The following is a 26,069-nucleotide window of genomic DNA, read 5'->3' as shown; positions in this document are numbered from 1 at the left end:
AGTTCAACTGAACAGACTATTGCATTCTATTTTCGTGTAGTGATACCATGAGGATTCCAACTTCGCAAACTTGCTAAGTGGATGATTCATCTATATAGATTCTCCAAGTTTCTTCTCGCTCAAGATTTTACATTTGTCACAAAATCAGTTAAGGTCTGAGCTTTGATGGCTGATCGGGTTGATACTGTATGTCATATTCATTTAACTCTATGATACACTTGATCAATCTTTCAAATGCCTCTGAGTTGATGAGTACTCGTCCCAGCGTGCTATTAGTTAGAATAATTATAGAGTGAGAAAGAAAGTAAGGGCGTAACCTCCGAGCAGCTAAAATCAACCTGTACGCCAACTTCTCAAAAGCGGTGTAGCGGAATTTAGCATCTTTAAATAAATGACTTAGAAAATACACCAGCTGTTGTTCATTGTCGTCATACCTCACCAATGTTGACCCGACAGCCTACTCAATGAAAGACAAGTATATCCACAATGGCTCACCAACGATGGGCTCCACGAGTACAGGTAAAGAAGATAAATAATTTTTAAGATCCTCCAGTGCCTTGTCACACTCGGCATCCCACTGGAACTTGATGGCTCAGTAAAGTATCTTGAAGAACAGCATACTCAGATCGAACGATTTTGAGATGAATCATGAGAGAGCCATGATGAACCCAGTCAGACGTTGTTCTTCTTTCAGATTGTGTGGCGGGAAAATATCCTGAAGGGCCTTCACCTTGCTTGGGTTGACTTCAATTTCCCACTCGATCACAATGTACCCGAGGAAATGCCCACTTTTAGTCTCAAACAAACATTTGTTTAAGTTGAGCTTAACTTCATACTTCCTCAGAGTCTGGCACATCTCCTCAATGTTTGCACATAAATTAGCAGCTCTGATTGATTTTATCAGTATATCATCAACATATACTTACATGTTTCTGTCGATATGCTTCTAGAATACCTTGTTCATAAACCGCTGATATGTTGCTCCCACATTATTCAATCTGAGTGGTATGACATTATAGCAATATGTTCCCTCTACGGTGATGAAGCTAACTTTCTGTTAGTCTTCTTTGATGAGCGAAACCTATTGATAACCTTGATATGCATCGAATATTGATGTGCGTAGATTATATACACTTTTATGCATGCTTTGACGCACATCTACTTGTATTTCATTAGCATAATCTATGTTTATTGCACCCTATTTCATTGTAATGTCATACTTCCATTATATTTTGTTCGGAGATCTACTCTTTGCTTGTTTTGATTGATAGTACGTGATTTGGAGCAAAAACGGAGCTTAAATGAAGTCTAGAGCTTCCAGAGTGTCACGGGCTTGCAAAAACTAAGTTCTTCCAAGTTTTGGCCGTGTGGAGACCACATAGGCATGTCAAGGCCGTGTAGGGGTCATGTTGGGGCCGTGTGAACCTCACACGGCCGTGTGAAGGCCGTGTGAGATTTTCTACACAGTAGACCAAAAGTAAAATGGTCATAACTTTGTGCTCGGTTGGAGTTTTGGGATGTTCTTTATACTAATTTGTAGATAACTTCAAGATCTACAACTTTGATGAAGACTTCAACCCAAGAAAATCCCATCTTGATGGTGTAAAAGGCACTGAAATGAAGCATTACAATTTAGAGCTATGACAAGGGTCATGCAAAGGGGTGTGCAAGGGCCATGCAAGGGGGTGTGACCTGCACACGGCCGTGTGAGGCACATGACCCATGGCCGTATGAGCCACACGGTCGTGTAAGGTTTCCAGAGGAGAAGAATGGCATGGTCGTGTGAATCCACACGGCCGTGTAACTTTGACAGAGAAGGAGAAGAATATGGTCATGTCCCAGACACGACCGTGTAAGGGTACCAGAACTGGAGGCAGTGCAGGCCGTGTAGATCTACACGGCCATGCAAGGGGGTAATGGCAGAGCAGGCCATGGCCGTGCCATCCTCACACGGTCGTGTGAGGTTGACAAAGAAGGAAGTGGTGCAAGCCGTGTGAGCCTCACACGGCCGTGCCACGGGGTCGTGTGGCGCCCGTGCCAAGCCTATAAAAGGGGTTTTCTTCCCCTTTTCTCACATCTTTTGGTTGGTCTTTGGCTTGGGGCTTCTTCCCCATTGCTTGGGGAAGGGTTCTCCCCCTTGGGGAACCCTAGATCTTCTATCCTTCGCCGATCCGTCCACCTCCAGAGCAAGGATTGCATCCAAAAAGACCAGTGCTACATGGATAAGCTTTCTCTTCTCTTCTCCTTATGTTTTGAGTTGTAGATTGTTTTATTTCTTGTCTCTTGATTGTAATTATCTTGCAATGGAGTAGATCTGTAGATCTAGGATGTAGGAAGTATTTGTGATGTGATGATGATGTAAAACTCTTGTGGATTTGCCAATTTTCTATTTCTATGATATTGTCTTGTTTGTATCTATTTGATCTTGTGTGGAATGTTGTGATTTGGCTTAATGACCATGCTTGATTGAATGTTTGAATGTCTATAGATCTCGTAGAGATTATTTCTCACTCGATTTTCTGAGGGATCCACGTGATAGGTGCAAGTCCGTGTAAGGACGTTTGAGGGATAACCTTGAAAAGGGGAAATGAATTATTCAAGAGGGTATGATAGATTGTTTGTTTAATCTTTGTATCTTAATGGGTTGAGAAGTTATGAATTCATATGTTGATATCCGAGGGAAGCATACTAATAGGTGCAATCCTGTGTAAGGACAACGTAAATTCATATCCAATTGATCACATTTAGGTGCATATTTCAGTCCTAAGTTGGTTGTCTATTGCAAGAGAGAATCGGCAACCTTCTACAAATGTTAGACAATTGAGGAATAAGATTTGGTAGATCATTTACATTGAATAACATCACAAAGAAACCGAAAGCCTAGTATCTTTTCCCCTTTCATTCATTTACGCTCTTTTCTTTCTCTCATTTCTCTTTTTATTCTCTTTAGAGTTTGTTATCAACTTTAGATTATCTAGATAATTCGCAGTGCGAAGTTAACTAGTGCTTAATCAACATTCCCTGTGGATACGATAATCTTTTATATTACTTGTGACATTTCCGTACACTTGCGTAGAGCGAACAAATATGCATATCAACTCACAACCAGTAGTTGAGTCCTGATCAATGCGTGGTAAGGGATAATAGTCTTTTGGGTACACCTTATTAAAATCTCTGAAATTAATGCAGACTGGCCACTTGTTCCTAGGCTTGGACACTAGTATAGCATTCACTAGCCAGCTTGAGAACTGCACTTCTCAGATATGCCCAGCCTTAAGGAATTTGTCGACCTATGCTCAGATGATTTGGTTCTACTCTACTCCAAAGTCTCTTTTTCTTTGTTTAACCGGTTGAGCGTCCGATCAAACATGCAATGTGTTCTCCATTACAGTTGGCAAGATACCCAGAAGCTCCTAGGTCATCCAAGTGAAAACATCATTATTGTACCTCAGATAGGCAATCAACTCGGCCTTTTTCTTAGGGCTTAAATTGGATGCAAAGTAAGTGGTGGTCTCTGATCGGCTGGGATGGATATGTACTTCCTCATTTTCTTTATAGACCAAGGTTGGAGCAGCTTCCTGAATAACATTAACTTCTATACACTAAATTTTCCTAGCATCCCGAGACTCAGTCTTCATAATCTCCACGTAGCATTTGCACGCTATGACTTGATCTCCTCTAACTTTACTGACCAAGCCGTCTACTGAAAACTTGATTTTCTGACAGAATGTAAAGACGACGGTTGAAAATTTATTCAGCGTCGATCGACCAAGTATCACATTGTATGCCGAGGGTGCGTCCACCACAATGAAATTCATTCGACGGGTTCTCATGAATAACTATTCCCCGAGAGAGATATCCAGCCGGACATGCTCGATGGCTATACTTCGTTTCCAATAAATCCATATAGTGGTGTTGTCATTGGCTGAAACTCGCTCCGATCTATCTGAAGTTACTCGAACGCCTTCTTAAAAATGATGTTCACTAAGCTGCCTGTGTCAACAAACATTCAGTAGATATTATAGTTAGTAATTATGGTTTTAATAATTAACGCATCATCATGGGGTATCTCCATCCCCTCTAAGTCCTTGGGCCCAAAACTGATCTCTGGTCCTTGTGCTTTCTCTTGACTGCACCTGCCCACGTGAATCTCCAGTCAGCGTGTGTGCGACTTTTTAGTCTGATTAGTATCACCATCTGTCGAGCCATCCGCTATCATGACAATGTCACCCCTAGCGGCATTGTGCCGATTTTCTTCCTCCCGAGTGACTTGGCGTGGAGGCACTAGCGAACGCCTGAGCCAGCGTTTGATTGGCGTTCTACTGGTTCCGATGGGCTCCTGCAAGTTTTCAACTCGGGTGTCCATCCGATTGTCGTTAATGCTGACAATTAGGAGAAGGAGACTGCTGATGAAATCCTTGATGGTTCGGTCAGTGCCACCCTTGATGGGTGGGGCGATAGGTCCATAGTCACTTGATTAAATTTCTTGATATAGACCCTTATCGTCTCCTTAGGCCCCTACTTGAGTGAGAACAACCTCAGCGGTGTTTTGGGGTAAATATGATTGCTAGCAAAGTGATGAAAGAATGTCGTTCGGAAGTCTTTGAAGCAACAAATGGACTCAGCAATCAGTCATTTGAATCATCTTTGTACCAAGCTGGACATGGTAGTGAGGAACACTCGACATCCGTCTGTATACTAGTGGAGCATGGCACATTCGCAAACTTGAGTAAATGGTCCTCTGGATCAATCATCTCATCATATTCTCCGATTGAGAGGGGTCGGAAACGAGTAGGCAGCTTGTCATCCAGGATTTCTTGGGCAAATGGCATGTTTACCCACTTGGGAGAATCGTTGGCCATTGGTGCTTTTCCTTTACAAATGTCCCGGGTGGGCACGTTTTTGGAAGATGATCCCTGAGGCTTCTCCATTCGGCCCATGTCGTCAAGGGGCATTCGAAACAACACCATGTGATATGCAATTGGTGATGGCGACACTGGAGACAGGTTGGTTGTCAGAACGGGTGCTTGAGGAAAGGCAACCGGGGTAGGTTGGGTCGGTTGGAACCTACTCGGGCCTTCCACTCGAGCTCCATGTTCGGCCTGCTGGCCAGTCACTAAGATAGCAGAGTCACATAGTGGACGGCCCTCGACGGCTGCTTCTTGTTGCTGCACCATTTTAGCTACTTATGTGGCTATCAACGTCTCTAGTTCTTCTTACATGAGGTTACTGTGGTGAGTAGCCCAGTCTTGTCCATCTTTACGTCTCAGATATAGGTGAAGTTCTCACAGACGATGCCAATATAATCTTGTCTGAAAGTAGAGAAGATTGTTGGCGGGAAAAGATGACATTAATGTTGACCAAATGAAGACTCATTGTTCTATGTGTCACAAAGAGCGTTAGCAATCGGGCCAAGGAAAAGGTCCCTGACGCAAGCCATCTGACGCTCAAATCAGTGATCAAGTAGATGAATAGTGGAATGAACAGTAGCTGCAAGCGTGTCCAAAAAATGTAGCATCGCATACTTGCGCCTATAGGTAGAGACCCCTTTTTATAGTATCATGCTGTCTATGCACGTCAAAGTATTTTCCAAAAATGTTAGACCATAAAAAGGTTCTGATACCTTTCCTAAAATGGACCCGTAATCTCTGCGATTGACAAGTTGGAAGCTTTGAATGTGAAGATTATATGCAGAATATTCTCTGTTCTCCGTAGCACAAAATGCCAAAAAAGAAATATGATGTCGATGGGCCACGAGGCCCACAATAACCTAATTTGGCCAATCAATTGAGTCACTAGAATAGTCCGATCGGTCATCCCTCTCGAGGGGCACCCGGTCGACTTTTATGAATTCGATCGGCGACTCGATTTTCACTCGGCATCTTCAGTTGAGTTGGAAAACTTAAACAGACTGAGTGTCCAGTTGGTCCGATCGGATGTATGGTCTGATCGACTAGACCACTCTGTCGAGCTAGTTCACTATGCTATTTCTGAATAAGGTTGGCTTACCGGAATGTTGACTTGGCTCAAAGCTCCATGAACGTCATGTGGACCCTCAGTTCGGTCAACTTGACAACCCGGTCGAATGTCTCTCGATCGGTCAAAGTTATCATCGATGCTAGCTTTAAAATTTAACTCTTCCTTGATTTTGACCATCTTGTCATCTGATTCTCTTGACTTCAATCCAACTCAGAGGCCCCAACTTAATCATCATATCATTATGTTTAGACTATCAATAAAAATTTTATTTAAATAATGTGAGATGATGATAAATATATATATTAATTGAGAAATATATTTTAAAAAAACCGAGTTAGTTAACAACGATAGAATAAGGATAAATCTATTTAAATATAGGTGAAAATATAATTGAGAATTGAGTCAGATAACAAAGGATGATTCATATAGTTAACCGATCCTACTAATGGAACAAAAACTTAATTGTTATTTCTGTTTCACACTTTCACTGGGGGCTAGAGAGTTAAGACGCAAAGACAGGACTAACTTGAGAATGCTCGATTTTCTTTCTACTTGTCTTAAAAAAAAAGAAAAGATAATAACAGATATATAGTCTCATTAACTTATTCGACGGATACTTGATATATCGTTCTGATGATTTATCATTAATTATATTTTATATTTAGTTCACATAAACCCATTTTTATATGTAAATTCTAAATATTTTTTATATTAACTATAATAATATTTAAACAAATAATAGTGTAAATGGACTTTCTTTGAGGAAAATTAATCCATTGGCGAAACCCAACGTTGATGGGAAAAATTAATACATTCACGATACTTTTTCCGACAAAGGATGTCTTCTCGTACATCCTTTCTATTACCAATGGAAAATTTTGAAAATTGATTTATAAACATTGAAGGTTTGTGTTGTAGATCCATTTTATACAAAATATTGATGAAGATTGTTATTATTATCATAAAATAACATTTTGATTAAATATCAACTTTAAAAATAGCTTTAGAAATTTACTTTTCATAAGAGAAAAAAGAACAAAATAAAAAGTATTCTAAATACCTTTCTTTTCTTTTTGAAAAAGTCTTGTCTCAATTGTAATCAACTTAGACAGTTGAACTCAATCTTATTGATTTAGACTTTGTTTGTTTGATATATATATATATATATATATATATATATATTAATATATTATTGCACTTTTATATTTTTCAATGTGTAGAAAAAAATATGATCAATGAAAAATATTTTGGTAGAAATATTTGGTCCTAAGTTTTTTCTAAGTAAAATATTTTAAAAAAAAAATAAATGAAGGTTCATTTTCATACCTCATCCAAAAACCTTTCACTAATAAAACTTTGGAATTTTGCCTAAAAATCGACTCGATCAATTGGGGTGACATCAATTGCTGAGTTGATTATAAACTCTTGCTCGGAATTAAATCAATGATTATTGACTCACAATAACGGGACTAAAATTATTCAAAACAATTCTTGATTACCCATTAAAAGATAGCCTATGAAAGTGTTGATTGTGTCTTCTTCACTCATTGTTATATATATTCTAATAACCAAAGTGACTGAAAAAACACGATCCAATGGTTTGCAAGAGCTTCTACGAGCTTCTACGAGCTAAAACTTTTGGAAGTAATTCTGTATAAGCTTTTCTTCGAATGATTTGTTCACCTTCTGTATTTAGAATTCCTACTGAGATTTTAATACATCAATCACGCCAAAGGAGTTTGGAGCAACGGAGGAGGAATAGAAATATGTTCCAGAGTAGATTCAATGCCTCAAGCACCAAGCAAAAGTGCTCCTGTCCTTTTGTGGAGAGTTAGACTGCCACATGACTCCAACTTTAGATTGGATTTAACCACTGGATAATGATATTACAAGTGTTCAGCCAAAAACGGCCAGAGTAACTGGAACTTCGTAATGTTGTAAGGCAGTGTATGACCTGAGAACTGGCATATATACACAGCTAATTAGCATCGCTAACTTCAGCCTTAAGAAAACGTTGTAAAATCAAGGGTCCTAGCTCAAAGCAACTGAAGAATTTGCATATCAAAACACAGAAAATCACATAAAAAGAAAGCATTGTTGAAGGCTCTGCTTTTTGTAATATTTTTTAACTTGGTCTTCATTTTAGCTGTAACTCATGCAGATGTCTCAGCAGTAAAATATGGCATTTCATGTGGTACTTGCATTGACTTCAATTGCATATAGCGCCCAGTAACAACATTGGAGGTGATAGGAGAAATAGACGTTCGCACGTAACCGGTTATGATTGCCAGTACTATAAGAGGAATACCATGAAAGTTAGCCCCAAATAGCATTCAGGAGGAAGTTATCACACAACTCATTCCTGCATGATTTCAATCTCATTAGACTTGGGAAGAACAGAACAAGGTTAACGAAGATCATCAAGCATTACTTTTTGCAACAACACCATAAACTAATAGCCCAGACGATCATTAAGTGAGGTGCGTCCATCCCCCGTTTGTCCTGTTCAAAGTGTTATTATCTTAGAAACTTGAATTGATAAAGAACAAAATGCAGTCTAGGAACTGAAAACATTACCCTCAGGTGGTACCCATGCTTCATATTCTGGTTTGACTCCAAGAAAATCAGGTCTTGAGGGACCAAGAACGCGCTTCTGCTTTGAACTATCTTTTCCTCTATCCCTGCTTTTGGATTTTTTGCTTTCACGTTCTTCTTCCTCTAAAGCAGACAAACCACGCTTGTGCTTAAGTAGCAGAGCTATAGCATCTACAGCGGAGGCTTCAGCATCAGATGAAACTGACACTTCCGCTTCAGAATTTATACCACCAACTGCTTTGGTCTCATGGACAGACTTGCCTTTCCGTATAATTAGACCAGAAGCTGCCCCTTTAATATCTGACCCACTGTTCACAGGCTTTAGAGCTTTGTTCCTATCTCCGTAGTCTACAAAATTGTCCAACTCATTCTCATCTAACTGAGTTTCCAGAACCATATTCTCTTCTGGCAGTTCCCTGGTGGCACCAAGCCACTGTGGTTTTAAGGCAGTATACACAGGCTTGCTGGAATTTGTGTCCTCAGTGATCTCAGTGGCTTCTGTATGTTCCTTTTGTTTTGTAATGGAAGAGTCTTCAATGACAGAACCCACAGGAAGTGAAGGTAGACTGCCTTGCTTTTGCTCAGGTTTTGGTGGCTTAGGAACACTAGGAGTGGGTTTGGGTTTTGGTGCTTCTGCTATGAGATCCCTTTTACGAGAAGCTTCTCCCATTGGATCAGCAATCTTCAGCAGATATGTTGTTTTGTCCAGCTCAGCTTGAAGGTCTGATAGTTCATTTTGAATTTTTTGGATTCTGTCGTGCACTATCACATAAGAAAAAAATGTTAAGAATCAAGATTTTGTTTCAAATGTTCATGTTTATCTACCAAAAAGTCCACTGTGCAATATAATAACACAAGTGAATTCAAAGATAATGGTAAGATTTAACAACTCAAAAGAGGTAGTTTATGCTTCCTATATATACATATAATTAACCCTTAGCAGAACCCTCTTATCATGAGCCCTTAGCTGCTAGCAGCCTCAATCCAAATCATATTCTTCTCCCTCTCGCTGTTGTCTGCTATTCACTCCAGGTCTGAATACACTTATCTTCCTCTCTAGCTCCACATGTGACATGTTCCATCTGCACAAGTAACCTTCCATGCGAGAACTCCCTTTGGTGTTAATTTCATTAGCCTGCGATGACCATCCTTGCATCATAATCAGCCTGATACCTCCTCCCAGCCATGCCAGCAACTTCTGCCTTTGTTGCAAACTAGTTAAGTTTTCACTATGCCAGATCTGCAACAACCACTAGGCAATCATCTTCCTGCCATTCACTACCCATGGCTGCTGCACAGACCAGTAACCTTTATTGCATGCTCAAGATGCAAATCCATGAGTAGTGGAAGAGGATGGATGAGTGCCCCTCTTCCAAATGCAGCCCTTCATATAAATCCTCTCTCGCTCTATGGATGTCTTCGCTGTAGCTTACAGCAATCTTTGGCTGCAGGACGTGGCTACAAGGGATTGCAACTCAATGTCCTTCCTCTTATATAATTCAGACTTCTTCCTCACAATTCCACAAAGCCTTAATACAAATGTACGCCTAAGCAAGATCGAAGTCACCCATCACCATTCTCATATCTGCTAATCAGCATCCAATCTACGATGGCTGTTGTTTCTTGCTCTCCTCACCACTTAAAAAGAGGAACTAATCGTCATGCTCCCTCTAATGCAGTTAATGGGGAACCCAAGTGCATGACTATGTTGCACGACCGGTGGACCCTGCCTGAAATGAGCTGTGACCAACCTGACATTGGATTGGGCTAGGCACTGTCTGCAAGCTGAGTTTGACTTGCTATTTTTATATGAAATTATTAATATTTTTAATAATATAAAAAAATGTCATTTTTTTATTAGTATTTAGTCTTTTTATTATTTTTTCAAGAATTTAAAATTTTTAGTTTTAAAAATTGGCCTGATGGGCAATGATAGTGTTGGGACCAACATGTCACCCACAGGCTCAAGCTAGGCCATCCCTTGTGGCGCTAATGCTTTTACACTCCAACTCCAACTTCTACTGCCTCAACCTTCCCACCCTTTCTTTTCCCTTTCACTGCGTCTTGTTCTAATATTAACCACTTGAACAAAGAAACATCATATTCTTAGATTGCTATTTCCAGAAAATAATCCAGCTATGTTAACTATCTCCAGTGAAGATTTGTTTCTTGTTCTATGGTATTCATATTTCCTCCAAGCCCCTCAAGTTTTTTCCTTTACCCCAATCTATTATGTGTTATTGAATAGCTGCTTTAGGGAGAAGCTCACTCAAGAGATTAGTTATTGAGATATCTCTTCCTTCTCATTCCACTTCATCCATTCTCTCTTTAACATCATTGACTATATGCTGATCTAAAGCGAGGGGTCACCATAGCTATGTTTCAACTGTTATTTGATGAAAAGTCAAAATGATTTCAACAAAAAAAATATCTGAAGTAAAATAACATTTGAAAACATGGACATAGACTATAAAAAACAAAATCACGTGATTCAGCAAAACAACATAGCAGTAGAAGAATTCATTCTGAGCTTGAGCAATTGAAAATTAAGATTTAAGAACGCTTCAAATTATATTGAGATATCTTGAAACTATCTTCAATCATGCATGATAAGAAACTCACCAAGCTGAGATGATAGTCCAGACATATAAAGGTCAAGGTCATCTTCACGTTCAGTGCTTTGTTCAGAGGTAGTAGCCTCCTTTTCTTTTTCTTCTTCTTTTAAAAGCAGGGACTTCATTTCCTCAATTTGTTTGATAATTGTTACTTTTCTCTCAAGAAGAGAATCAGCTGTCACTGTTTCAACTGACTGCTGTCCACCAGGTTTTCGAACAGAAGGCTTCTTTGTCCGATCATAGAAGTCATCATCATCACTGAAAGAAACAGGCTAAATTAGCTTACAGTACTATATAAGTTAGCAGGCAACCAGAGAAGAAATTGTTGAATGATTAGTTCTAAGAACAATTATTATTATTAGTCAATGGCTAGATAACATTTCAGTATCAAATGGCCATTTATGTCTAGTTTCATTGTTGTGGGAATCAGACTAAAGCCCATCAAAGTAACATACAATGAGTATTATTTGCCTCGTAGGTAGCTTTACCAAGTAGGAGCAACAAACAGTGACAATGAGTTACTAATTTTAAGGGAAAGTATTCCTAATGGGATACCCTACTTAGCCTCCAGGCCCTCTACTATCTATTTATAAGTTATTACAAAAAAAGCCCAGTACATAATTACATGAATCTATAGCATTTCCCCTTCAAATATATTATAAATTCCAACTTATTACAAATATATTCAACTCTAGGCATCCTTAGTGATTTGACCAACAAATCAACTAATTGATCATTAGAACTAACAAAAGAAGTGACCATCTCATTAGATTGCACAATCAATGTTTTGTCCTCTCCTGAAATATAAAATTTGAGGCTATACACATCGTAGAGGTTCATATCCTATTTTAGTGATCAGATGCTTAATTCAAATGAGATCACATGTTGCCACGGTGATACTCTACATTCTCTCTTTGTGTTTGACCTTGTCACCACAGTCTGCATCTTACTTTTGCAAATAAGGTTACCTCCTAGGAGAACACAATAACTAGATGTATCTCATCCATCTTTAGGGAAGTTGTCCATCTGCATTGGAATACCGTACAATCTGAAGATGATCTAGTTCGCGAAATAAGATCATTTTTCAAGTAACATAGAATCCACAGTTGCTATCTGATGGTCATGATATGTTCTCTCTGGAAACTGATGCGTCCATCTGCTCCCATGATGAATGAGCAAACTCAAGAAATTTTGCAGCTCTAGTACTAAGGTGCTCCAACTGCCCCTATACTGTAAACCAAACACAATATCCACAACACAAGAGGCATAATTTCTTCCATCGAAGTTGATAGTTGTTATGGTCGTGGACCCTGAAATGGAGGAAATAAATGATCCCAATAAGAGGCATTGAGGAGGTTGAAGAAGAGTCTGATATATCTGAAATCTTCCTCAACAACAAAGCTGCAGATTGGGGCTGGAAGAGGGATTGTCTGTTGTGCAAGTGAGAGAGTAGAGGAGGGAAGAGGTTGTTCAAGTGGTGCCCATGAGAAATTACACCTAAAATCAAAAATCTCTGAACCAAAACAGAAGCAAATTTCCCCTTCTGTAGCAAGTTGAATAAAGTGTGGCAGCAACTGAACAACTGAGACATGTAGGAACTGATCAATTTCTCAACCACTAATTTGAAAAAAAAAAAAAACATAATATTATAGCAGATTTTTTCGAAGATGGAGGTTTAATTCCACTGTAGCAAAATGCCAATTGGATCCTGCTTTTCAATTGTTGTGCGGTGTTCCGATTGGGAGATGGAGAAAAGTGGCAGACAAGCTCCACGTAGTGAGAGTTACAACTGAGAGGTAGCAAATGTAGGAGATGGGCGTCATGACACGGGAGGTTGCAGCAAGCACTGTGTCACAGCAGGTGTTGCAGCACAGGAGGGTTGTGGTCATGGGCGGAGCTTACATAGCACACTGGGCCAGGCAAAATAAAGTTAACATCTTCTATTTTAGTATTTCTGGTCTTTTTTACCATCTTATTGAATATTCAACTGTAGAAGGAGATGTTTCAGGAACTACCAAACCATTTTATTTTCATGCATTGTGTTCATTTTTAATAAGTCATTTGTATCAGGATGGAACTATGCATTCTGTTCATTTTTAATAAATCATTTGTATCAGGATGGCACTTCTGAATAGAGTTGTTTGTTATTCCATCGTTGTGCAGTTCTTCGGAACTTTAGATTACTTGAAAGCGAGAGAGAGGGGAAAAGGGCATAGGAGATGGGACTGTAAGTTATGGCATGGACATGGGCGGAGCTTACCCAGACAAAATAAAAAAATATATATTATTAGTTAGTTCCAACCCTTTGTCCACAGGACCGACGGGCTCCGATTTTTTTTTTTTGGCTTACGTTTGAGAGTTTCTAGGGTTCTATGCCATCGATTTCTCTCCTGTGTTAGTGTTCTATGTGCCATTTTTTGTCATGGGCAAATGCATAGATGTTGTCCTCCCAAAGCGGCTGACCGTCGAGGAGTTCACTATCCACTGCCCACTCTGTGATCACAGGTAGTTGTTGTTGCTGCTATTTCGATTTTTATGTCACATCTTCATTCTTTTGTTTCGTTTTAGATTCATTTGCTTGAATCGGTTTTCAGGTTCAGAGGGCGTAGACAGAGCCTAGTTAACGACAATCGACATAAAAAAAAAAATTAAAACCCTTCCCATGCGCAGACTGAAACCTTGAACTAAGGTTAGTTTTCTTTTTCCTTCTTTTGGTAGTGTCGTTATTTAGATTTTGAGCCAATAGTATATGATGCTTTAGAATTTCTTTTGGTTACTACTTTTACTTGAGGAATGAAATTTGGGATGAAAAGATGATTTATTTCATATGCTATTGATTCATGGCTTTTGTTTGGATTGTTAGTTCATTTTTTGCTTATTTTTATTAGGAAATCACTATATCTACAATGCATAGATTTTTTAAAAGAAAAAGATCCCGAACCAAAAGAACAAAACAATAGAGATGTTACGAGTTGAAGAATTTGATCCTAGGCTAAACACTCCAATTTGTACTTATAGGGATCAAGTTCGAAGGACATATTTGCAAAAAGGTCCATGTTAACCTTGCTATAAATTCCCAAAATGAAAATTTGGAGTAAGCCAATTTAGATGGTTCAATCCATCATGGTTTAAGTAATTTGGTGATCGGTTGGAATATAGTATAGAAAAAGATGTCGCATATTGTTTGTATATTAAGACTCAAAAATAACAATTGTAAGATAATTATTTTGGGATGCTTTATGATTATAAAATTTTATATATTTTTTGCTTTATTAATTATATTATATTATTGTCTACACTGAACCAAGATCCTAGCTCCGCCACTGGTTGTGGTAGGCATCATGATGCAGGAGTTCACAACACAACATATGTGAATAGGATGTGGACAAAGTCATGGAGAGGAGACGACATTGTAAATGGTGCAAATTGAGGATGTGGACACCAGCTAAGTCACACGGAGATGTGAGGATGAGATCATATGAATGCATTGGTGATCAACGTGTGATGGGTTACACAAAGAAGGATGGCTCCAATACCATGTTAGAATACCCTAGATAGCCAAATAAGACATATTACAAATACACCCCGAACTATTTCATAATTACATATGGATTCTAACACAAACAAATCCTATTGCAATTTATGTGATGCTTGCAAAAGGGAACTCTTTAAAATCATTGGTTCAATAAGAAACAAAAAGTGAAAGTAGCAATAGGAAATTTATGGCAAAACTACACACATGAACTAAGGTACCACTATAATAATGATTGTCAAGGTAATCAAATATCAGCCATCTAGAATTTCCATATGATCCATCGGTGTACACAAGTTCAACTATAGTTGACATTTAAAACGAGAAAAAGCAGTATGTCCTAGTCTCTGTTTGAAGTTTGAACTATGTCCTGACCATCAGAAGTATAAGTGTTTACTGACCCAAAGTAAGAAAATTTGATGCCTCATAACAAAAGGACACTCAATAACTGTTTGGGGGTAAATGAGATGAGTATTGCTTTCCATATTTTACTCAAGGACACTCATGATTGACTTATAACCATTTCATGGTTTTTGTAGGTAAAGGAGATAGGCTGAAATCACCTGATGCTGTAGTCAATGGGTCATCCATACTGCATATTTAGTATTATACATAATGGTCTGAGCATGGACTGCTATCAATAATGGATGGAGATTTTAAATTTGTAAATAATTAGCTACCAAATCAATATGTTGCTTGAAATTCAAACTAAACGAAGTGGAAAAAGAACTGATACGCCATGGATCATGGATACCTCAACACTTCATCTTCATCTTCAATGTTTTTATTCTTTGTACCATGTGCTACCTTTCTGGATCGAGCTCCTACACTTTCTTGGATACTTTCATTCAGTGTCTCCTCTAAGTTCTCCAGTTCCTCCATGATCTGAGACAAAATATGCAAGATCTAGTAATTTGCCAAAATAAAAATCTTATTTGAAATATCAAGACAGTCCAGCAAACTTTAAAAAAAAAATAGCATTACCTGAGATATTCTTTGTTCATTCCGACCTATCTGTGTTTGCTGACCTTGAGTTAAGCCACCTTGTGCAATGTCTTTTGCTCGTATGGCATCAATTTCTTTTTTCATGTTAGCAACCTTTTCATAATAGAGGATCAAAGAGTTACTATGTGCCGTGGCAAGTATAAAGTCAACCGAATGATATTAAGTCAATAGAAAATCGAAAAGGCATGGGTACACACCACAAATGGAGCAAGTAAATACAGAAAATAGCAATTGTCCAAAACATTTTAAGGGACACTCACTGTCAAATTTGAGCAAAACTATCTATAGTATTAATATCATTGGTGAAATTCAAGGCTCATCAAGAGTCAAGACTTAGCAGGTTGGAGGACTTCCCGGACATGCTACGCCTCTCACTGATTTTTTACCTTTTTTTCTGGTTTTTGGGTTCTTAATAAATATCAATACTATCTATATTAACTACAATGTCTTAACCCAAAAGAAATACAAACTACCATAAAAGCTCAAAAATCAAGCTCCTCAAAACCTTATGCTTTCTGTCGTTTCCGGAGCTGTCCTTTCTGTTGCTCTGGCTCCAGATCTCAACCTTTTATAGTTCCAGTCCCTTTGCGGAATTATCATCTCCAATGCTAATGTGACTCCATGGTCGTCCCCCAACAAACACCAGCAGCTAGCCATGGATGGGCAGTTCAAGGATGATTTTAAATAATATTAAAGGGCAAAATGCCAAGGCCAATTTATATGTATTTCCCATCTTGTAAATTCAGTTTGTTTTTTAGCAATAAATTCAAATTTGCACTATCTGAGACCAGTAAAGATTCTGTTTGAGAGCACTAAAAACCATCATTATTCATATAAGAACTTAAAGTGTATATATAAATAAATCATATAGCATAAATATGATTAATTAGTTTTTAACTGTTACTATTAGATATGAAAGTACAATAGTAATTTACTCAAATTTAACTGTACATTAATTACTCTTATAATAGCTTATGAAGATATAAATATTAAAATAAATTATTATTAAAACAGCTAAGAATTTGAAACATTAATATTAATGGATGTAATTGATATGCAATTACAACATAATTATGGACAACAATTAATAAAAACCCATAATTATAGTGACCCCTCTTGGTTACATTATTACAAAATATATAAGATTAATATATTAAATTTATAAGTTATAACTTAATTAAGCATGCTTTCCAACTAGGACAACTCACTGTGCAAACCCATCCCCTTCCCCTTAACTGATGCCATTGGCCCTCCCTCACCACTATCACCACTAGCCTATGCAGCCCACAAGGTCAGCTCCCTCAATGACGATATAAAAACCACAATGCTTCAACCACCTACCTCATCTCTCTGTAGCAATCTCAGCAAATCTGAAGAATGACTCTCATCTTTGTGTAACTTCCTTCACCCATTGATGTAGTTACAGTATCTTTTTTTGTGTTTATCTGTTGTCATCGTCTACTTTGTTATGAACAAGCCAAATTCAGTGATTTTTTTAAGCATCTAAACCTGCAAACAAGCTGTTTGATATAATGCCTCACAAGCACTACAACAATTGGACCTTCATAATCTGGAATTGTAGTGACAGAGGGAAGTTCAGCATGGCATTGCCCCATTTTAGGATGACGGAAGACCAAAGAATCTCCTCGGACGAAATTGCTACTCTACCATTTTGTCAGCTGTGGCACAATGTGGTCAGTAGCAGAATGGGTAATTAGAATGGTATTTTTTTTGGTCTTCTATTAGGTCTTTTCTTCTTCTTTCCTTTCTCTTTATGTAATTGATGCAATAGATGGAAAGAAACGTTATCATCTTTCCGTTCCCTCTCACACTTGAAAGCAATCAAAATTTTACCCTATGTCCTTCCTTTCCCTTCCATGAATCCGTTGTTTCTTTTTTCTCTAATTCCTTTTGTTCTCCTTTCAACACAGGTAAACATGCCCTAAATATGGCCTACCAAGTATAGTGTCATGACAGTTTTTCTTCATGCATGACCAACTACAAAGGGAGAAGTGACAAAGAGAGGTGCAAGGAAGATGCACAACTCAGTGGACAGTGGACGACAGCATTAGGCAAGCAGAATGCTTAACAGAAAATTTTACATGACTAGAATGGATCATCATCGTGGTATCAGGACATGTTCAAAGATGCTAATGCAAGATAAAAACTGCATGCTAATCTGGAGGTCCAGTTGTAAGAACATTAGAGGGAATTTTTGGCATGGCGACTACTGATTCCAATTATCTCATGAAGGTGGCATAGAAACTCTCAAAGACCAATGAGCAACAGATAGTAAGAGAATGAGGCAGCTTGATCAGATAAACTATACTCTAGCAAGCATCTGTATTTTTTCAAAAAGTTTACCGTCCAATTCTTTAAGAAAACTACTTCATGACTTTAAACAAAAATTCAATGCTAAATAAAGTTGTATACCTTCAATTCCCTTATGAAATGGTTAACGTAACCTGAGATTTATATCTAACAAGGAGAACAGAAAAAATAGCTAAATCTTCTAGCAATTTTAAGACAAAGGCTAAAATTATACAAAAAGGCTATAGTTGATTTAAATAGTCCAATTCCTTGATCCTATGTCAGTGGCTTCCTAAATAAAACTGGCAATCATTGACAACAAGTCAGAACAAAAAATATAGCTTGACTTTCAATATAGAGAAACAAATAACCATTTTCCCATTGTTATATAGCTCTTTTTTGAGTACCACACCCATCAAGCCAAAAAAGTCTATCCATAAGAAGTCAGTTGTCACATAGAATTGAAAGAGACAACTGAAATAAATGGACAGTGAACTGAAGCACTCCATAAAGAATGATATCTGTAAAAACAACCTTCAAGCAAAGAATTAAGGTTAACCAAGAGTACCGGAGTGGGAACATGAGAATTTACCTTCTCCATCCTTTTAATAATTTTGCTGCGTGTTTTTTCCTGTCTCTCAGTAAGCTGTCCATTGTAAGTTTGCCATGTTATTTCATCTGCACCGTCCTATAATATACACAAAAGTATCAGAATAGCAAAGCAGTTCATGGCAAACATATACATGGAAGGATGACGACATAAAAACAGAGGTATTTTAAAGGAAAGAAGGTTCAAGAAAGTTGGCAACCTCTATATCCTCTTCGATAGCATCCTCCTGCAAACCCCATGAGATACCACTAGCAAGAGATGCATCAACTCTTGCCCGTACTAGTGAAGCTTCACAATCAAGCATCTCTTCTCGTATTTTGGCATTCCGTAGTTTCTCCAAATCACCCTCCTCCACATTGGAAAGTTAATCAGTAAGTTCCAAGAAAGTTTCAGAGGAGAAAAAAATTGATATGAACAACACAAGCAAAATACATTAAATTTGCAAGCATTTTATTTAGTGGCTCGGGCAACCATGACATTTGAGAGCATCAGCAAAAGATAACTTTCATAAATCACATGCAAATGTTTTCTGCATTGAAAGACAAATCCTATCACATCAATGCAGGATAAATTAGGTAATTCATACATGTAACTACAGTCTTGGATTTTGATGCCTTCATTATGATTCCAATACATGAAAATGGTTGATTTCAGAAGAAGAAAACAGTTCATGGTTTTAGCAAAATACTACTTTGGACTTATTTGCACAAAGGAGTAGCATATACAAAACCATGTATTTTTCTAAGTCAGTAAACTGTGGAGTATGGTACATGTTCCACCAATATTTAAGTAACAAAATTCAGTTCATTCAAAGATTTTAAAGTAGCATGCCTCTAAGGAAAAACTCCAGCAAACAACAAAAGAGAGCTTCTACAAGCAATGTACTCTGATAATATTTATCATGCTGTCTTTGATGGTTTATTTAAAACAAAGTTCCACAAAGGATATCAAACAACCAATTGCAATGTATAAGAGGAATATGGTCACTGTCTTACTGGTGGCATCAACTCAGTTGGTCCTTGGAAAATATACAACCGTGACGACCTGCGAAAAAAGTGGAGATCACAAAAATTCAACAACTTCAAATAGATTTTTAACAGAATATCAAATTAAATCAATTTTTTTAACCTACTCTGTTGAAGATCAACCTTCTAATTAATTAATAAAAAAATATTAAGAAAACATCCAGTAAATCATTACCTGATTGCATGTGCAATTCTAGCAAACACTACCATAGAACTTGGTAATGGAGAACTGATATTTACAAATAAAATCTTTAACATGTATGACAAAAGACATTATGCTTCTAATAAAATGGATGAAGTGTATGGATCCCAAGGGAATACAGCAAATATAACACAAGCCAGCAAGTGCAATGCAAATGCCTTAGACAAATTTGGTCAAATTAGAGTGAAGATGAATGAAATCAGATTGAAATTTAATTGTATCAGGCTGGTTTTGGAAGCTCCATGTAATCATACAAGAGGAAGAGAGAATTTTTGTCGCTCGCTTGTATCCAACACTGAATTTAGAATTTAGAGTCTCATCACAACTTGAGATTTACCACTAGACGGAGGATAGGATAGCTAAATCAACTTGCTACCACAAATTAGACTCATAGCTTCACTCATCTCTCTAACTCATTATAGATTATAGAGGTTATTATGGATAGACAGAACACAGTGATAACAGTCAATCAACAGTAATCATAAAGGTAGCCTTACTTTAAATAAAACATGATTCAGATCTAATTCAGGGTTGCATTAAATCATATAGCTCGGATTTTATTATATTATGTATTATTGACAAAACTTAGGAAGGCATAATATGCTTATTTCTTAAACTTTCTAAACATCCATTATAATCACATTTATGAATAATTTTATTTATCTTTTTTTTTTAGAGGAAAATTGTAACTTTTATTAGAGGTAAACATTAAATTACAATATCTCCATCCAAGCAAGAAAATTCCCGCTCTCTAGACAAGCAGAGAGGGGGAAGAAGAAGCAAAACTAGTAAGATTATACGCCACAAAATTTGTGGATCTTTTGACATGTTGTAAGTTTATGGCTTGTGCCTCATCCATAAATCTTTGAATTAGCCAAATACGAAACCCTATATAATGAAGGTACTCATCAACCCTCGTGACTACTTGCACGGCGATTAATGTGTCAGAAACAACTCGGAATCTTCGCAATCCTCACGAGAAGGCAAACCTCACCCCTTCATGGATGGCTATGAGTTCACCCTGATGATGGTGTTGGAATGCTCATCCCAAAAGCATAAAGTTTACTTCCTTGAGAGACTCTCGCCACCCCTCCCACTCCATATTTGTTCAGTCTTTCATTTACACACACATCAACTTCCACTTGCAAAGTGCTCGGTGTTGGGGTCATCCCAGATGGAGGCTCTGGTTGGTTCGAGATAGTGGGATCGAATTGTAATTTCATTCTAGACTCCTGGTAATCACGCAACAGGCTATCACACCAACTCAAGTTGTGTCTTAGCTCTTCCCCGTCATTCCCAAATATGGTTTCCATTCGATATTGCCAGATGCCCCATGCACAAGTGGCCAGCCTCTCAAAAGTCGCTTTGTCTGTATTGGCTTAGATCCAGAGGCAGTCATCTAAGGTGTTGGCTTGGAGGGTTGACACAATATCCCAGAGGTTGGTTTTCTTCCAACATTCCTTTACGAAAGCATAGAGGAATAGTGCATGAATTGTACTATCTCGGTGAATACCACACAGTAGACATGATTCCAAGCATGTCACATGATGTTGTTTCAAATTAGCTGAAACGGGGATAATATCATTCGATAGGCGCCACTAAAAAATACGGATTTTAGGAGGTATGTTTAGGCTCTATATGAACTTCCACAACGATCCCAATGAATAATTCAATTGGTTTTCAGGTGGTGATAGTATATTACATGTTGCCTTAGACCCCCCTCGGACAGTGTACAACCTCTTGCTATCATATCACCAAAATGTAGTGTCCGGCTCATCAAATGAAAGTAGGGGAATTTTTAAAATTTGTTTAGAATAGTACGGAGCAAACTTTGACCCTTTGGTCCTCCGTTACCCATGTTGGCATTCCGGTAGCCACTTGTCCTTCAATATCCTTGCTATTTTCCCATCCCGGTACGCCAGAGCAGCCCCTTATCCAGCACCTCCCGACCCAGAGCAGTGAGCGCCAAACGAAGGAAGGATTATTTCCTAGAGGGGCATTCATTACATCCATGTGCTTAAAGTATCGTGCCTTGAAAACATGAGATAACAAGATTGTGGCTGCCGAATCATCCTCCAGATTTACTTAGCTAGTAGCACCCAAGGTTTAAAATTTCGACCCGTGCCGAGATTTCGGTCCCAGACCGGAACGATACGGTTTCGGTATCGTATCATGCCGTGCTGATACAGTTTCGGCATTTTTTTTATTTATATATATATAGTAATTATTAGATAAATATATTTATTGTGTATAATTTAAAAATAAGTTATATACTGATTTTATATAAATTCTTCGTTATTAAACAACTTAATATTGTTATAAAAAATAATTAAATATAATTTTTTTTAAAAAAAACAATTGACGCATAAATAACTCTAATTAAAATTGGTACATCATAATATAATATGTTAAATGGAATCAATGATTCTTGTAATATTTTACTTAGATAATCTTTATAGTTCTCCAATGTCCGGATTAAATAATCATAATTATATAAATTAATATAAAATTCTATTTTATATATAATAATCATATAAATTAACTATTTGTTTATTTAATTAATTAATAGTTTAAATAATATATATTTAAAATAGTAAAAAAAATAGAATATCAATTAAATATCAAAACAGTAAAAAATATAAAATAATTAAAAAAATATATAAGAATAAAAATTTGATTTATTAGAATTTTTATAAAATTTTTAAAATTTATTTTAGAATTTTAAAGATTTTTTTAGAATTTTTAAAATAGTAAAAATAATTTTAGAATATTATTTAATGAAATTTATTATTTTAAAAAAAAAATTAAATATATTTTTTATATTTTATTAGGATAATTTAATTAGTATTTGTGAAAACCTCTTTAACATATCACAATTAAGTGAGAATGGGAATTGTTTTATTTATTTAAGTTGCAAAATTAAATTTTGCACAATAACCCGTGGCTTCGTCGAAGCCACAACTCACCCGCGACGCCGCGACTCAACCGCGACGCCGTAAGTTTACAACTAATGATACTGATAATGATGACTACCTTGATTACTTGCAGTATCTAGCTTTACAGGATGCACCTAAGTATCCCACTTCTGAAGACGAATTTGTCAATCCATTCGCGGAAGCTGGTGGGAATGAAGAGATAATTGCAACTGGTGCAACCTCTGGTATTACGGAAGAATGGATTTCAGATTATCCAAAGTTACAGCAGTTACAAGAACAAATTTATTCTCAAGAAGCCTCCTCTTATAGGCCACCTGTTGATACTACTATGAACCCTGTCGGTTATCCTCCCAATAGAACTCTCAAGGAAGAACCAGTAAGTATGGCTACCCCTTTAACAAAAGGAAATTTTAAGAGAAAAGACAATTCAGAATGGTGGAATCTTCCGACAGCTCAACAACAGACGGGAGCTATTCTTACACTTCCTACTCAGTTGCATCTCATAGAAGATGTATTTCTCAGATGGGAAGCAATCACCAAAAATGTGGTGGCACTACAAAACTTCACTGATACGCTTGACAAAGCTGAGTATATTGAAAACCTTCTCGGTGAAACAGAAAGGCTAACTTGGATTCAATGGCGCATGGCCTACCCCAATGAGTACCAAGAATTAGTCAATGCTAGTGATGGAAGAAATGGGACCCAGAATATCATTTCTCAAATACGAAGGGTATTCTTACTAGAAGATCCATTTCAAGGATCAACTGACATGCAAGACAGGGCTTACAGAGATCTTGAAAGACTTACATGCCCTCAGGTAAAAGATATAATTCCATTTCTAACCGATTATATGAATCTTGCTGCAAAAACAGGAAGACTCTTTACTGGGCCAGAAGTATCGGAAAAATTTTGGCTAAAGCTTCCTGGAGAATTGGGGCGCAGAATAAAAGCAGCCTTTGAAGACAAATATCAAGAAAATACCACAGGAGTACATCCCAGGGTGATCTTTACTTATAAATACCTTGAAGAAGAGTGCAAGAAGGCGACCTTCAGTAGGTCTCTCAAAGACCTATCATTCTGCAGTCAAATTCCTATTCCTGGATACTATAAGGATCCAAGGAAGAAATATGGACTCAGAAGGTCTACTACGTACAAAGGCAAACCCCACCAGACCCATGCGCGAGTAGAAAAGAAGAAACACTTACTCCGCAACAAGAAATGCAAATGCTTCCTATGTGGTGAGGAAGGTCACTTTGTACGAGACTGCCCCAGAGAATACAAAAATACAAAAAGGGTAGCTCTATTCGAAGGACTCGAGATACCTGATGATTATGAAATCTTATCAGTACAAGAAGGAGATGAGCAATTAGATGCTATTTTTAGCATATCAGAAGGAGAAGACCATCAGGTGAACACCATCCTTAACCAAGAGTTCTTATTTGTTTTCATCGAACGTACAAACTCCTATATGATAGGAAAATCAGAAGGATGGCAGCCCATGGTTAGAATTTCCAAATGGCAACATGACTGCAATCACGTATGGGAGATTAATGGAGAAATATCACCCCTGCACCAGAAGTGCACATGTTGTAAAAGAGAAACCATGCAAAAACACCGTATGCATTGCAGTATTTGCCAAATAACATCATGCGGTATGCGTACAAGGAATTACTTTGATATGAGTATTCCTGTAGAAAGGTCAATTCCTGTTCCCTTTTCTCCTACTACCTTAATTCAAGAACAGCAAAATTACATGACTTGGGCAGCAGCAGAAATTGAGAGGCTGAAACAAGAAGTCATAAGTGCCAAATTATTAGCAGAAATTCAGACAGAGTCTTTGAAGAAAGAATTTGCTGCCGAGAAGGAAGAAATGCTAAGAAACCATCAGGCTGACAAGTTAGAAGTAGACACAGAGAATGAAGAACTCAGACTAAAAATTGATCTTTTGGAACTAGAGAATAAAGATCTTCAGAAGAAAATAGAGAGCTCAGAAAAAGAAAAGGAACCTCTTTATCCTGAAGTTGATGAATTTTATGAAGAAGAATTACATGTATTAATTGACTCAGGAAAAGAGAAGATATTCTCTATAGAAGAGGCAAAGCAACCAAAATTCAAAACAAATGGCCTCTTCAATTTGGTGGTGGAACTCTCTATTCCAGGAATAAATAGTTTTAAAGTAAATGTCATTCTTGATACTGGCGCTACCACCTGCTGTATAGATCAGGTATCAATACCTCCCCTTGCCATTGAAGATAATACTTTTGTTGTTAATTTCAGCGGCATCAATTCCAAGACAACAGCTAATAAGAAACTGAAATATGACAATATGAAGATTGGGGATCATCAGTTCAGAATACCTTATACTTATGCTTTCCCCCTTACTCTGGGAGGAAATATTACCATGATTCTTGGTTGCAACTTTATACGTGCTATGCATGGAGGAGTTCGCATAGAAGGCAATGAGGTAACATTCTACAAAAATGTTACTACTATTCATACTCAACAAGTTATTCCTGCAGCTCCCACTATTGAAGAATTAGAACTGGAAGAAGAAGAATATGTTCAAATTCAAGAGCAAGTGTGCACATGGCAACCAGGGCAGTATTTGCAAGACCTAATTACTGAATTAACCAACACTGGTTATATTGGGGACAACCCTATGAAATTCTGGAGTTCTAATTTAGTCACCTGCAAGCTAGATATTAAGAATCCAGATCTGACTATTGAGGACAGACCGCTTAAACACGTGACCCCTCAAATGCAAGACTCTTTCAGAAAACATATTAAGTCCTTGCTGGACCTCAAGGTTATCAGGCCAAGTAACAGTCGTCATAGGACTACGGCCATTATAGTTTATTCTGGCACAACTGTGGACCCCAAAACAGGAAAAGAAACGAAAGGAAAGGAACGAATGGTCTTTAATTACAAAAGACTGAATGATAATACCCATAAAGACCAATACAGCCTTCCAGGTATCAATTCAATAATACACAGAGTAGGAAGAAGCAAGATATTTTCTAAGTTTGATCTTAAGAGCGGCTTCCATCAAGTAGCTATGGATCCTGAATCAGTACCATGGACAGCTTTCTGGGTGCCAGATGGCCTTTTTGAATGGCTTGTTATGCCTTTCGGCCTTAAAAATGCTCCTGCCGTCTTCCAACGCAAGATGGATAACTGCTTTAAAGGTACTGAAAAATTTATAGCAGTTTATATTGACGATATTCTAGTCTTTTCAGAAAACGAAGAAGAGCATCGTAAGC

At 37.6% G+C, this 26,069-nt stretch overlaps 1 protein-coding gene across 2 annotated transcripts in view; it reads right to left on the bottom strand.

Annotated features, from left to right (window-relative positions):
- Window positions 1-7,823: 7,823 nt before the first annotated feature.
- LOC122052967 (kanadaptin-like) overlaps window positions 7,824-26,069 on the bottom strand; it is a 32,879-nt gene continuing 14,633 nt past the window's right edge. Inside the window, exons 5-13 of one of the 2 annotated variants that reach the window (XM_042614751.1) lie at window positions 19,642-19,690; window positions 18,846-18,995; window positions 18,629-18,724; window positions 15,706-15,819; window positions 15,476-15,606; window positions 11,197-11,447; window positions 8,557-9,336; window positions 8,411-8,481; window positions 7,824-8,341 (exon numbers count right to left, since the gene is read on the bottom strand). In XM_042614751.1, the coding sequence (XP_042470685.1) occupies window positions 8,432-8,481; window positions 8,557-9,336; window positions 11,197-11,447; window positions 15,476-15,606; window positions 15,706-15,819; window positions 18,629-18,724; window positions 18,846-18,995; window positions 19,642-19,690 (1,621 nt within the window). In that variant the 3' untranslated portion in view covers window positions 7,824-8,341; window positions 8,411-8,431. The remainder of the gene's footprint in view (window positions 8,342-8,410; window positions 8,482-8,556; window positions 9,337-11,196; window positions 11,448-15,475; window positions 15,607-15,705; window positions 15,820-18,628; window positions 18,725-18,845; window positions 18,996-19,641; window positions 19,691-26,069) is intronic. The other variant, XM_042614752.1, reaches the window with a different exon arrangement.

Source organism: Zingiber officinale, chromosome 3A, assembly GCF_018446385.1.
Source record: "Zingiber officinale cultivar Zhangliang chromosome 3A, Zo_v1.1, whole genome shotgun sequence".
Taxonomy (NCBI): Eukaryota; Viridiplantae; Streptophyta; class Magnoliopsida; order Zingiberales; family Zingiberaceae; genus Zingiber; species Zingiber officinale.
Note: the sequence above shows the minus strand (reverse complement) of the source record. Positions and strands in the feature narration are given on the sequence as shown.